The 13,961-nt window shown below is 43.3% G+C and overlaps 1 protein-coding gene across 1 annotated transcript in view; it reads left to right on the top strand.

The window, feature by feature from the left end:
• The window catches only part of ATP9B (ATPase phospholipid transporting 9B (putative)), a 154,254-nt gene that overhangs the window by 54,546 nt on the left and 85,747 nt on the right, over positions 1-13,961 (top strand). Inside the window, exon 8 of the mRNA XM_068993543.1 lies at positions 7,393-7,487. Coding sequence (XP_068849644.1) covers positions 7,393-7,487 — 95 coding nt within the window. The remainder of the gene's footprint in view (positions 1-7,392; positions 7,488-13,961) is intronic.

Below are 13,961 nucleotides of genomic sequence, written 5' to 3'. Positions count from 1 at the left end.
ATACATTGTCTATTATAATAAGAATCTTTAACCCTAGGCAATATAAAAGTCTTAAATCTGTGCAGCATGTTCAAGTTTGGACAATAGCCACTGGGCGTTTGTCGATACAGCTCAGCGAGTCTCTTGGTGGCATCATATTGACTGTGTATTAATACAGGGTATTCTATCGGGCTGTCAGTTGATTGTTTAGAATGTAAATGAAGCTGTTGATGGATCTGGTGACTGATGGCTTAAATTCCAATTAATCAATTGCTTCATCAGTTTCTTAATTCAGATCAAATATCTCCTGAATGCACACAATTCTTCTAGTGGTATTAAGAGAAATTAATGCTTTAGAACTAATTTTCATCAATCTCTTATAAATGCCAATATCTTTTTCACTTGTCTCCTTAGTGATGACATCATTGTTTAAGTGTTTGGGACATACCACAAGAGCTCAGCTGTCACTTGTTAGTGGGCGAGGGGTAGACAAACGACACTGTACTCCTCTGCATGCTCTGTCTGGTACTGTTCATCTCACCACCAGCTTAAAAATTTCATACAGAGTCATTAAGTTATATAAATGATTTAAAATTAAGTTTAATGGCAAATGATCTGGTATTACATATGCAAAGTCAATGTCTATTTTTCTTTTGTTGGGCACATACTGTAGCCTGTCTCTTTCAGAGCCATTGAATGTGTGAGCTGTTGCAGGCAGGCTGCTAATATTACAGGGTAACTTATTAAAACTTAGAACAGATTCGTGTGCCTTGTCTCTGAGGGTCCCATCAATTACTTTATCACCAGCTGTCCTAGGCGACACATACATGAGTTAATCTTCATTTGATTATCATTAAACCTGTCCTTTGCTGTCAACTCTTGTCAATTATACCAAATAAAATCAAGTATTCATAAGAAGTCAGTAATAGGATATAAGCAGACCAATTTAATAATTCATTTTTACTGAGCCTTAAGTGGCATCGGTTTATAGCTTGTGCTTGCTGTTAAAAAATTACTAGACATAGTTCGTGTAAGACAAATTGGCCATATTTATGATTTTTCTACAGTTCATTTTCTCTCTTTAAATCGTATCAGTTACTGTGAGACTAGAAATGTTAACTTGTTCAGCTGCCCAGTTGTGTCCGATTCTTTGTGACCCCATGGAATGTAGCATGCCTCCCTGTCCCTGTTAACTATACTGGAAGATAAATGATATGTCAGTTTCCTCTACAATTTTAAGAATAGTGTAATTATTTAACATGAGGCATATCCTTTTACTTTGAAGAAGAGCATGTATATTGTTTCTAGTGTTTGTTAAGTTTACAGATATCTAGGTAAGGTATATAAACACAAAATATGGGAAATTTAAGAGGCTTTAGAGAGTCTCTAGTCTCATTTTATATGTTAGAAAGCAAACCTTTAGTGCAGAGCCATTGGCATCGACGTCTCAAAGTATGTGTCAGACAGAATCTAGAATCCACTCCCTTTTAAGTTGTTTTTGTACTTTATGAAGTACATACACAGATGTATACAAACATGCATATATTTAAGAGGAAAAAAGCAATCTTGAGAAAAAAGTTTAAGTGTAAAATAATATGTACTGCAAATTTCCTTGAACTCCTTTTTAGCTGTAACCAGTTACTCTCCTTATCATAAATCTGTTGACAAATAATGCGTAACAAAATTTGTTTCCCTGTGAACTTTATTGGGAACAGATCTTGCTTAAGTCCATGCATGAGGGCAGTGCTGAAAACACTGGGGAGCTTGGTGGCCAGTAGTTCAGAGAACAAATCTGTGAGGGACTCCAGCAAGGGACACAGCAGCCCTGCCAGAAACTTCCCTGCCAGACTCCGGGGGAGAGTCAGCCAGTCGGGGCTACACAGCCCTCCACCCGTCTGTGTGTGCAGACACTGGGCTACTCCATGCAGTGGGAGTGGGACTCGAGGCAGATTGGAAAGGCTTCTGGGAAACAGACAGGCTCACCCGTGCTGGCCCGGGGCCTGAGCACAGTCTCTAGATTCCCCGCCCTGTTCCCAGGGCAGTTCCTGTGAAGCTGACCTTCAAAACAGAATCACATGCACCCCCATCAGCCTAGACATCAGTGTGTCTGTCCAGGCCTGTGGTCCCAGGCTCAGGCAGAGAACCTCCAAGCTGCTGGTCCCTGACCAACTGTGGTGCCAAAGTAGGACTGTCCTGAATTGCGAGAGTTCCCCATGAGCCATACACATTCACTGATAAAGGGTGAAAAATCTGACCGACTAAGCACATTCAGGCACTATTTTTTTTAAAAAAACCAGTAAGAGGTTTATGCAGAGCCTAGAAAGCCAGGAAATACTCTGAGCAAGGATATCAGAGGAGGGTACTGCGGGGGAGCAAGATTTCACAAAGTTGTCAGCCAGGTCTTTAAAAATAAACCATTGACTAAACAACCAGCATCCAAACTAAATTCCTGGTTTGTGTAATGTGGTTCAAGCTGTTAGATAAATGAGCTGTGATGAGGTCTGTGTTGGTGTACGGCACTGGGGTCTGGAATCACATGGACCCGATGATGGCGTGGAGCTGTGCTTCCTGGTAAGACTGTGGGGCAGGTCTCCTCTGAGCCTGCACAGGGGCAGTCACCTGCCTCCTCTCTCTGGGACATCAGATGTTATATGTGGGCCAGGACTGTCACTTAGTTGTTGTTCAGACTCAAAAGTCATGTCTGACTCTTTGCGACCCCATGGACTGCAGCATGCCAGGCTCCCCTGTCCTTCACTATCTAGTAGGTGCTCAGTAAATAGTAATAGCCTTCATTTTTGATGAGAAGTGACACCCTATTATGAATACGTATATAACTCTACATTTTTTGAGGAGCCAAATCCAAAATAGTTTCTAGCTGAAAATGTAGACTCCATAACTACTGCTTCCTTAATTTGGAGTTTTATGTTCAGTTCAGTTCAGTTCAGTCGCTCAGTCGTGTCCGACTCTTTGCTACCCCATGAATCGCAGCACGCCAGGCCTCCCTGTCCATCACCAACTCCCGGAGTTCACTCAGACTCATGTCCATCGAGTCGGTGATGCCATCCAGCCATCTCATCCTCAGTCGTCCCCTTCTCCTCCTGCCCCCAATCCCTCCCAGCATCAAAGTCTTTTCCAATGAGTCAACTCTTCACATGAGGTGGCCAAAGTACTGGAGTTTCAGCTTTAGCATCATTCCTTCCAAAGAAATCCCAGGGCTGATCTCCTTCAGAACGGACTGGTTGGATCTCCTTGCAGTCCAAGGGACTCTCAAGAGTCTTCTCCAACACCACAGCTCAAAAGCATCAATTCTTCGGCGCTCAGCCTTCTTCACAGTCCAACTCTCACATCCATACATGACCACAGGAAAAACCATAGCCTTGACTAGACGGACCTTAGTTGGCAAAGTAATGTCTCTGCTTTTGAATATGCTATCTATGTTGGTCATCACTTTTCTTCCAAGGAGTAAGCGTCTTAATTTCATGGCTGCAGTCACCATCTGGAGTGATTCTGGAGCCCAAAAAAATAAAGTCTGACACTGTTTCCACTGTTTCCCAATCTATTTCCCGTGAAGTGATGGGACCGGATGCCATGATCTTCATTTTCTGAACGTTGAGCTTTAAGCCAACTTTTTCACTGTCCTCTTTCACTTTCATCAAGAGGCTTTCTAGTTCCTGTTCACTTTCTGCCATAAGGGTGGTGTCATCTGCATATCTGAGGTGATTGATATTTCTCCCAGCAATCTTGATTCCAGCTTGTGCTTCTTCCAGCCCAGCATTTCTCATGATGTACTCTGCATATAAGTTAAATAAGCAGGGTGACAATATACAGCCTTGACGTATTCCTTTTCCTATTTGGAACCAGTCTGTTGTTCCATGTCCAGTTCTAACTGTTGTTTCCTGACCTGCATACAGATTTCTCATTATAATCTTTGAAAGACCTACTCGGAGAGAGCCGGGCCAGAGAAGTGTGCTTGTGTTGAATCCCTCCAGTGTCCCTTACTGCTTTGCCCGCTACTTTGTCCCAGGCCTCATCCTTCCTGCCCTGGCCCACTGTTGGTAGCTTTTATTCTGGCCCTTTGGCCCTTGAGGTTCAAAATTTTCTAAGGAGACTTTTGGGGGCTTGGGGGAGTCGCACTGCATATCTTGTGGGATCTTAGTTCCCCAGCCAGGGATTGAACATGGGGCCTGTGGCAATGAGAGCCCAGCATCCTAATCACTAGGTGACCAGAGGACCCCCATGCCCAGAAGACTTGAACACTTGATACATGCTACTGTGGGTCTTCTTTTCCTTGAGTGTATATCATAGTCATTTTCCAGCTGAATCCTTCTCCCTTCCGGCCTCTCACAGAAGTCCTCCACCCCATTTCCGGTATAAGGCTCTAAAAAGCTACTCCAAATGACTAAGTTTTATTTTAGAACTTTATGGCTGGGCTACTTGTATGGCCAGTGGCATGCATACTCTGTGCTTCTCCCAGCACATTTTTTTTCTTTAATTTTATTTGGTTGTCTATCTAATTATTAAACCATAACCTTATTAAGATCAGTAGGAACTGTAGTACCTGGAATAATGCTTTCAGTATGGTGGTGTTCAGTGGATGTTGGGTACACACCTAAGACCAGTGTGGTGTATCAACGTATAATAATGTGAAGCAAGGCCAAGCCACATGAGTTAATTCAGAAGTTGACAGTGCTGCCTTTCTTTCCTAAGTTCTTACTGAACAGTCCTAGACATTTCCTATAAAATCTTCATTAGGTCTTCATTTATTTTTTGAAAGATGTTCAGTCAGTTCAGTTCAGTTCAGTCACTCAGTCGTGTCTGACTCTTTGCTGCCCCATGAGTCACAGCACGCCAGGCCTCCCTGTCCATCACCAACTCCCGGAGTTCACTCAGACTCATGTCCATCGAGTCGGTGATGCCATCCAGCCATCTCATCCTCAGTCGTCCCCTTCTCCTCCTGCCCCCAATCCCTCCCAGCATCAAAGTCTTTTCCAATGAGTCAACTCTTTGCATGAGGTGGCCAAAGTACTGGAGTTTCAGCTTTAGCATCATTCCTTCCAAAGAAATCCCAGGGCTGATCTCCTTCAGAATGGACTGGTTGGATCTCCTTGCAGTCCAAGGGACTCTCAAGAGTCTTCTCCAACACCACAGTTCAAAAGCATCAATTCTCGGGCGTTCATCTTTCTTCACAGTCCAACTCTCACATCCATACATGACCACAGGAAAAACCATAGCCTTGACTAGACGGACCTTAGTTGGCAAAGTAATGTCTCTGCTTTTGAATATGCTATCTATGTTGGTCATAACTTTTCTTCCAAGGAGTAAGCGTCTTTTAATTTCATGGCTGCAGTTACCATCTGCAGTGATTTTGGAGCCCCAAAATAAAAGTCTGACACTGTTAGGAGGTATTTATTTCCAGATAGCATGCAAACCTTTTATTTAATGCTTCTGTTTTGCTATAGAGATCACTATTGAAAGCTGACCTGGCATATGGCAGTCTCTTCCTCTAGATAAAAGGGAAAAGGCCATGAGATAACTTATTGATGAAATTAGCTACTGAAGTGGAGAGGATGTGTAGTCAGCCAATAGTTGTCATAGCTTGAGCTCTGTTAAAGGAGCATGTATGCAGTGAGCCGTTCACCAGAGCTGCACTTGCTGAGCTGTGCTGGTCAATAGTATAATTCTACATAAAATTGATGGACAGGAGCAAACACTGCTAGACAGGGGAAGGGGGCGCTCAGAAATATAAATATGAAAAAAGTACAGTGAAAAATAACCTCCATTTTTGCAGGTGTTCCAATATAAATTTAGATGTAGGTTACTATAGTCCAGCTTCAGTTATTTGCAGTTTTCCTATCCTGCAGAGAACAAACGTATGTGTAACATTTTTGGTTTATATTTTCTATAATAATCTGAATATGTTTCTTCAAGGTTTTTAAAAACTTTGTACTTTGTTCTTAGGTTCACAGAACAGTGAGAAGGAGATGCAGGGGTTTCCAGTATACTCCCTGCCCCTACACACGGGTAGCTTCCCTCATTATCAGCATCCCCACCAGACGTGCCGTTTGTTACAATTGGCAGACTCAAACTGGCACATCACCATCACCAAGCTTCCATCATTTGCATTAAGATTCCCTCTTGGTGTAGTACATTCTGTGGGTTTTGGCAAATGTATAATGACACCCATCCATCATTGTATATAGTATCATGCAGAGTATTTTCACTGACTAAAATCTTCTGTGCTCTGCCTGTTTGCCTCTGCCCCTACTCCATCCTGGGGAACCACTGATCTTTTCAGTGTTTCCATAGTTTTTTCTTTTCCAGAATGTCATGTAATTGGAATCACATAGTATGCAGCCTTTTGAGATTTGTTTCTTTCACTGAGAAACATTTAAAGTTCCTCCATATCTTTTCATGACTTGATAGCTCATTTTATTGTATTGCTGAATTATTCTCCATTATCCACATTTACCACAGTGATCCATTCACTCACCCAAGGACGTCTTGGTTGTTTCCAAGTTTTGGCAGTTGTGAATAAAGCTGGTATAAAATCTGCATGCAGGATATCGTGGGACATAAGTTCCTCAGCTCTTTTGGATAAATGTCAGGAAGTGCGGTTGCTGGATTGTATGGTAAAATTATGTTTAGCTTTGTGAAAAAACACGAAACTGTCTTCTGAAGTGGCTGCACCATTTTGCATTCCCAGCAACCATGAAAGAGAGTTCATGTTGCTCTGAGTCCCCCAGCACTTGGTGCTGTCAGTGTTCTAGAGTCTGGCCGTTCTGATAGGTGTTGAGTGGTGTCTCCTTGTTGTTTTCCCTTTCATTTCCCTTTTGTGATGTGGAGCATCTTTCCATGTGCTTATTTGCCACCACTATACCTTTCTACGGAGAAGGCAATGGCACCCCACTCCAGTACTCTTGCCTGGAAAACCCCATGGACGGAGGAGCCTGGTAGGCTGCAGTCCGTGGGATTGCAAAGAGTCAGACACGACTGAGCGACTTCACTTTCACTTTTCACTTTCATGCATTGGAGAAGGAAATAGCAACCCACTCCATTGTTCTTGCCTGGAGAATCCCAGGGGAAGGGGAGCCTGGTGGGCTGCCATCTATGGGGGTCTCACAGAGTTGGACATGACTGAAGCGACTTAGCAGCAGCATACCTTTCTAAAATAAAGCACTAATTAATACTAAACCTTAATAGTGAGGAACACCAAACAGGAGATAATTACCTAAACAGTTAAAGAGCTCTGTCTTTTCAGCAAACTCATTTTGTGAGTCAAATAAGTAGACTTTCAAGGATTTTCCATGGGAAAAATGGGAATCTCTAGATATATCATTTGTGTATCACCACTGTATGATGAATTGTGGCTTTAAGGTACCCATAACTCAGGAATTTTTCTTCTCTTATTCCAAGGTTCATGTTTTATTCGAACTGATCAACTCGATGGTGAAACTGACTGGAAGCTGAAAGTGGCGGTGAGCTGCACACAGAGGCTGCCCGCTCTGGGGGTGAGCGTTGCTGTCATTACTGCCATCAGTTACTGTATGGTCATTCCTGTGCACTTATGTACCAGCTAACTTGATTAATCCATTGATAATGTAAAGAATAATTTCACTACTAAACTCATCGAAAATTATGCCGACATAATTTCTGTGATATCTTAGCACATACCCTGTTTGAGGTGTAGTTTTGAATGTTCTGAGCTTGGCTCAGGTTTTCCTTCTTTTCTTTCCCTTTCCTTGTTGTTTCTATTTTTAATCCTGTCATTTGAGTAATCTTTGAAATCGAGACTCCTGGTGGGGGTTAGATGAGTCCGTTTTTGGTAACTAACTGACTCCCAGAAGGCCGTTAAGATGCTGCTTTGGGATAATTCAGGGGGGCATCCCCAGCCCTGAACCCAGCCCATCCACTTCAGCTTTTCCCTCTGAGAGGGGAAAGTCCTCCCTGGGGAGGAGGAGGTACAGTGTCCCTGTGTCTGTCAGCTCGTGAGGAGGAGAAAGACAGCTGCAGAGTTCTGGCTGGGCCTCTGCTGCCTGGGGATGGACAGGATAGAGGGCACCGTGCTTGTGGATTTCAGCATGTTCCATGGTCTCTGAAAGTCCATCTCACAGGTGCTCAGGATCTCTGAAACTGCTACACATCTTTCTTTTTGCTTTAAGCAAAATCACAGTTGTGGCCGTTCGGTGTTGTTTTGTGTTGTATATGCTATTTATTTGAATGAGAGCAGCTTTATCTTAACATGATTTGCTGATATTCATTGGAGAGTAAAGAAGGACTGAGATTGTCTTAAGAGTGACCTTGAAGCCAAGTAGTTGTTTCAGGGAAGGGGATTGAATCCTCTGGATTTGCTCACTGTCCTGAGATGGGCTGGCTTTGATGGAAGTAGGGACAGCTCATGGTTCACAGTTAATTCTGTGAATCACCAGGGACTCCCTCATTCTTGTATGTATCACACTTTGGGGAAACTAAATCTGTGTGACACATGTCAGCCTTGGCAGGATTTTGACTCCTTAGGTGCTTTCCATCAGCTATACTTCCGGTAGTACCTGCATTGAAATTCCTTTCTTCCTTAGAGTTTGTTGGGTTTCTTGGGTCTGTGGGCTCATGGTTTTCTTCTCTTTCCGTCCTCCTTTCTGCCCAGACTCCTCTCCCTGGGACACGGGTGACAAGTGTGTTAGACTCGACGTTCCTACCCGTGTCAAGCTTCTGATGCTCACTTCCCAGGGAATTGCCATGTTGCTCGGTTTTTAAATTCACCAGTGTCTAGTTTTCTGTTAAAGACCTTGGAGAAGGAAATGGCAACCCACTCCAGTGTTCTTGCCTGGAGAATCCCAGGGACAGGAGGAGCCTGGTGGGCTGCCGTCTATGGGGTCGCAGAGTCGGACATGATTGAAGCGACTTAGCAGCAGCAGCAACAAATTATTTTATTCCAAATACTGTATTTTTAATCTCTGGAACCAGGTTCCATGTGGTCACCAGTTTTTGTTATTGTTTAAGTCCTCTTCTCTTCTAATGTGTTCATAGTTTCATTTAACTCTTTCAGCAGTTTGTGATACTTATTTTTTGTTTATTAATTCCATTGTCTCTGTTATTTCTGAGTATGTTTCTTATTAAAGAATTTTTCTCCTTGTTACAGGTCACACTTTCCTGCTTCCTTGCATTGTTGATAACTTCTAATTGGGTGCTGAATAATGTAAATACTGTGGTTTTCTCTTACTTCGCAACCTACTAATCTTCATTTTCTTAGTTCCATAACTTGTGGATAAACTTGACCTTTCCAAGACTTGTTCTTAAGCTTTGTTGGGGAGGCCTGACGTCCCCTTTATCATGATGCTAATGTAACCCACCCCAGGGTCTGCGCCTCCTGGGGTAACCTTGGGCATCCCAGGCTGTTCTGAGGTACTTCTAACTCTGGCCACTCAGACTGTGTCTCTCCCCAGCTTTGTGTCGTCCCTGGGGCTGGGCAGGAGGCTCCTGGTCACACTCTGCTAGCCATCACTTCCCTCGTCCTCCCTCGGTCCGACGGGGGAGCAGACTCAGGACGAGGCCAGCTGTGGCCCGTCCTTCCCTCTCACTCCCTCCGTGCCGGTGCCTGCCAGCCCCCTGGCACCGGGTGCAGCACCTCCCCTGGGCAGGAAGCTGGCCTCCCTGGGGCTTGCAGCTGCGTTCTCGTCTCCCGAGGGTCCCAGTCCTGCGACTCTACCAGGAACACTGTGTCCTGTGTCTGAAAACAGCTGACTCACGTGATTGGTTCATCTTGCAGTGGGACGACAAGTCCCACACCAGCTGCAATGACACAGCTTGTAGAGGTTTGATTAATTCTTAGTGAGAAATATGTGTCTTGTGGGCTGACTGAGCTCCATGATATTTAAAATTAAAAGGTGGTCCATCAAGCATAAAGTTTAACAAGTCCAGAGCAATGGGCCTTTGCTATTGGAGGGTTTGCTTACTTCAGGAACATACCTGCCAGGAGGACGGGGCACACCCCAGCCATGTCTCCTCTGTCCTGGAAGGCGCTTTATACCCTTGTTCTCAACCACACAGCTTCCTTCACAAACACATGAGTGAAGCTGTGCACATTTTTCCTGTTAGGATAGGCGTTCAGCAGTATGTTTGGGGGTTATTCTTTTATGTTAGAAAATACATGTCTCTGAAGGAGTTTTTTAGCTGCATGGTATTTGGCAAATTGTAACCTCTGGGACCAGCCTGGTATTGGTGAATGTGAAAGTTAATGTTTTTGGTATTTTATAGATGATAACAGAGTGCAGAAGTAGGCATAGTGCAGGGATTTGATCCTTTCGCCAGAATGCTCTCTAGAAGACGACAGTGACAGACCGGCTCATCTCCTGTACATTAGTCAGGTGACCCGTCAGCCTCTTCCAGTCTGATGACTGCAAGAGTGGCATACCATTTAAATATGCTTTTAATCTTTTTGTGAGGTTGAAGATTTCTTACCTAAGGAAGTAGACTTATTGTATTTTTTTGTAAGTTTCTGTTCATGTTGTCTACCCATTTTCCTGTTGTATGTTTTTAAAGAGGTTTTTATATGTAGTTGGCTAATCATTTTTCATTCTTCACTGTGTTAATCTGTTTTAAATATTTTTGTTTATAGTTTCTTTTGTCCATATAAAAGTTTACTATCTTTAAATAAGGTGACCTGACGGAGGAGTCTGGTAGGCTGCAGTCCATGGGATCTCGGAGTGTCGGAAACGACTGAGTGACTTCACTTTCACTTTTCACTTTCATGCATTGGAGAAGGAAATGGCAACCCACTCCAGTGTTCTTGCCTGGAGAACCCCAGAGATGGCAGAGCCTGGTGGGCTGCCGTCTATGGAGTCGCACAGAGTTGGACATGACTAAAGTGACTTAGCAGCAGCAACAATAGTTTTTAAAGTAGTCTCTAAAATGGTTATTTATATAATGTGATAGAAGTGCTAATTATCATTACAATGACTTTCAAACTGACTTGTACATCTTAAATTTACACAACGTTACATGTCATATATTTCAATAAAAATATTTTAAAAATCAATAATCACTGCCTTTATTTCTTGCTTAGACTGTTTCCACTCCATGGTTATAAATGGTTACTTTAAAAATAATTATGCTTTACACATGAACCCTCCAGTCCATCTAGCATTTGTTTTGAGTTGAACTCTAAGTAGGAAATCAAAAACAACTGCTGGCCCTTTGCTGACTTGCTCACTATTTTAGCACAATTTTAAGCTTGCCCTGGGAGGTTCTGTTTTAAAGCCTCAACTTCGGTGTCTGAGTGTGCAGACTCTGCAGACCTGTTCTCCCAGACTTTCCTGACTTTTCACTTTATATCTTTTGCCATATTAATGTGTAAATGTTTTAAATTCTATGTAGGTAAATATTTATACGTTTTCTTTTTCAAATGTGGATTTTGTGTTGTGCCCAGAAGGCTGTTCTTCACCCGTGTTTATCATTTTAACCACTGTCAGTGTTTGTCAGCGGTAGTCTCAAAGTGAGAGGCTGGTCATTAGCATTTATTGTCTTGTAATTATTAAAATATTCCCTGCACATAGACCATAGGGAAGGAGGTTCAGTCCTGTTGCTAAATCTGTGTGGCTGAAAGATGGTTTTCTGAGTGCGGTCGAGCAGGTTCTTTTCACGGCAGCCTGCAGCTGGGCCCGAGTCTTCTCTGCGCACTCCTCCTCTCCGCGCTCTGCACCCTCACTTAGACCCCCGGCGTTCCTGTTGGCTTTGCTCTTCCTTTTCTCCGGTGTTGACGAGAGAAGGCTGTGCTGTTGCGCTCTCACTGAAGACAGCTTTCAGTTCTCACTGCTTGTTAACAGGGTAGGCCGCCCAAGACAGCCGTGAAGCCTATTGGCCTCAGCCTGTCCGCTGAGCCCTGGAGGCTTCCTGCTGCTACTTCTCAGCTGCCCTTTCCCTCCTCTGTGTCCTGCCTTCTGTTCCCAGCACACATCCTCAAGTAGTCTCCCCAGGGTTGCAGAGGGGAGATGCCACACACTCCAGTGACTGGAGGATGTCTGTTTGCTGTTACGCTTGGGGTGGGGGGCCCACCCCAGAGTGTCTGCCTCTGCATTGCCTTCCAGGAGTTGGGAGGTGCTTGACACCTGGAAGCAGTTGCAGCAGAACATTGGTAGTAGAGTTAATTTGCTAAAGTGTTAAAAAAGAAGTGCAGTGGTAAGGCACTGTATCAGAATTTTTCTGAAAGAAAAGCCAAACAAGCAAGGATGTAGTGTGTGTTGCGTAGATTCCAGGAGCATGGGTCAGCCGTGACGGAGGCTGTGTGCAGAGGGGCCTGCAGAGCGCTGGCAGAAATGTCCATACGTTGATCCTATTGGTGTCAAGGTGTGTATTTGAATTAAGATGCAGAAAATTGTACACTGTAAGCATGTATAATTTATTGCTTGTAAGTTATGTCTTAAGAAAATGTTTAGAATCCCACTGTGTTTCCTGTATTTTTGAATATTCCCTTGGCTGTGATCACAGTCCTGTACTTTCTGTCACATTCAGTATTATAAGGATATTTTCTTCATTTTTATTAGTGACAGACGTATGAATTACAAAATGCTTAGAAAGCTAGAGTGTACAGTTCATACAGTGCTACTTTTAAAATTTTATGGTTGGTACACTTTGATAGTGTGTTAAGCATTTGGGTGAGCTAACTGGAAAATGAAAGTATTTTAAGTTTTGATAAATATAGCTGAATTTGTGATTCAACTATCAATTTAAATCTGTAACTTCATATAATTTGGCATATTAAATATAGACTTTTTTTCATAGGAAGGAAAGCTCTAATTTCATTTTGGACATAGCAGAGCAGTTTGGTGTTTCATCTGATAGCTTACACTACGCATAACCACCGCTCTTCTGACCTTTCTGTGTGACGTAAAGGCTCTGGGAGTGTGCAGTGCCATTTGCTGCATGTCGCATCGACAGTGGAGCGTTGTGTCCATGGCGACACCAGGAATGGGTGACCTGTGTTAGAGCCCTTCCTGAAAAACTGAGCACACCCCCACGAACAGGCTTTCCAGTTCCATTGTGTCCAGAGCACCTAATGTGATCAGAGAATTGAAACTGAGTCAGAGTGGTCCTGGCTGATCCCACCCTATGATGGCAGGTCTGGCTTCTCACCGCCGTGTGGGCAGGGCTCGGAAGCATGTGGGAAGCACGGTCACAGCAATTTTCAATAAATCATGACTCGCTGATTTATTTCAAAAGATCCGTATAGCAGTAAACAATACCATTTACATTTAATTAGTTTTATTGAACGAAAGGCAATTTTATTTGTAATGAACCACATGTTATGATTAAGGATGTATTTTAATGACCTTTAAGTAATGTGAACAAATGTTGCCCTTGACCTAATAGCAGAGGCATTCCTACATTATTGAAAACTTCAGAATGATTTTTAAATTATCATGAAAAGCTTCAAATGACATTCTCATTATTGTGCCATTATTCAGTCATTTGGTGTCTAATATACGAGATGAAATGCACTCCTCTCAGTGCTCTTGTGAATTCAGAAACATGGGGGATGTTGCTAGACAGTTCTTTACTTCCATGTATCAAAAGATATTCTGTTGTATGAAAATGTCACTTTAAAAAAATTACCGTGACAGCATAACCACCTTTTAGGGGGGTTGCTGAGCCTCCTCAGTCTGCACACATGTGGCTGTCAGCCAGTCTGGCATGGTTTTGGCCTCTGTTTCTCAGAAAGCTTTTCCCGCTCTTTCTCCTGTGCACTCTTCCAGGACCTCACCTGCTGTGCTCAGGGACGCTGCACCCACACTCGCTGTCGCAGTCTCGTCTCTGTGTGTTCTTCAGAGTCGCCGTCTCTTGACCTGTCTTCCGGTTCACCGACTCTGTTCTCCGTTAAGCCTATCTAATGAGTGAATTTATTTCAATTGTGTTTTTTCAATTCTAGAATTTCCAATTGGTCCTTTTTTGTAAATATGTTTTCTTTTTCTCTGCTGTGGTTTCTTATTTGT

This window comes from Capricornis sumatraensis, chromosome 21 (genome assembly GCF_032405125.1).
Source record: "Capricornis sumatraensis isolate serow.1 chromosome 21, serow.2, whole genome shotgun sequence".
Lineage (NCBI taxonomy): Eukaryota > Metazoa > Chordata > Mammalia > Artiodactyla > Bovidae > Capricornis > Capricornis sumatraensis.
The sequence above is the reverse complement of the archived record's forward strand: the minus strand, read 5'-3'. Positions and strand labels throughout refer to the sequence as shown.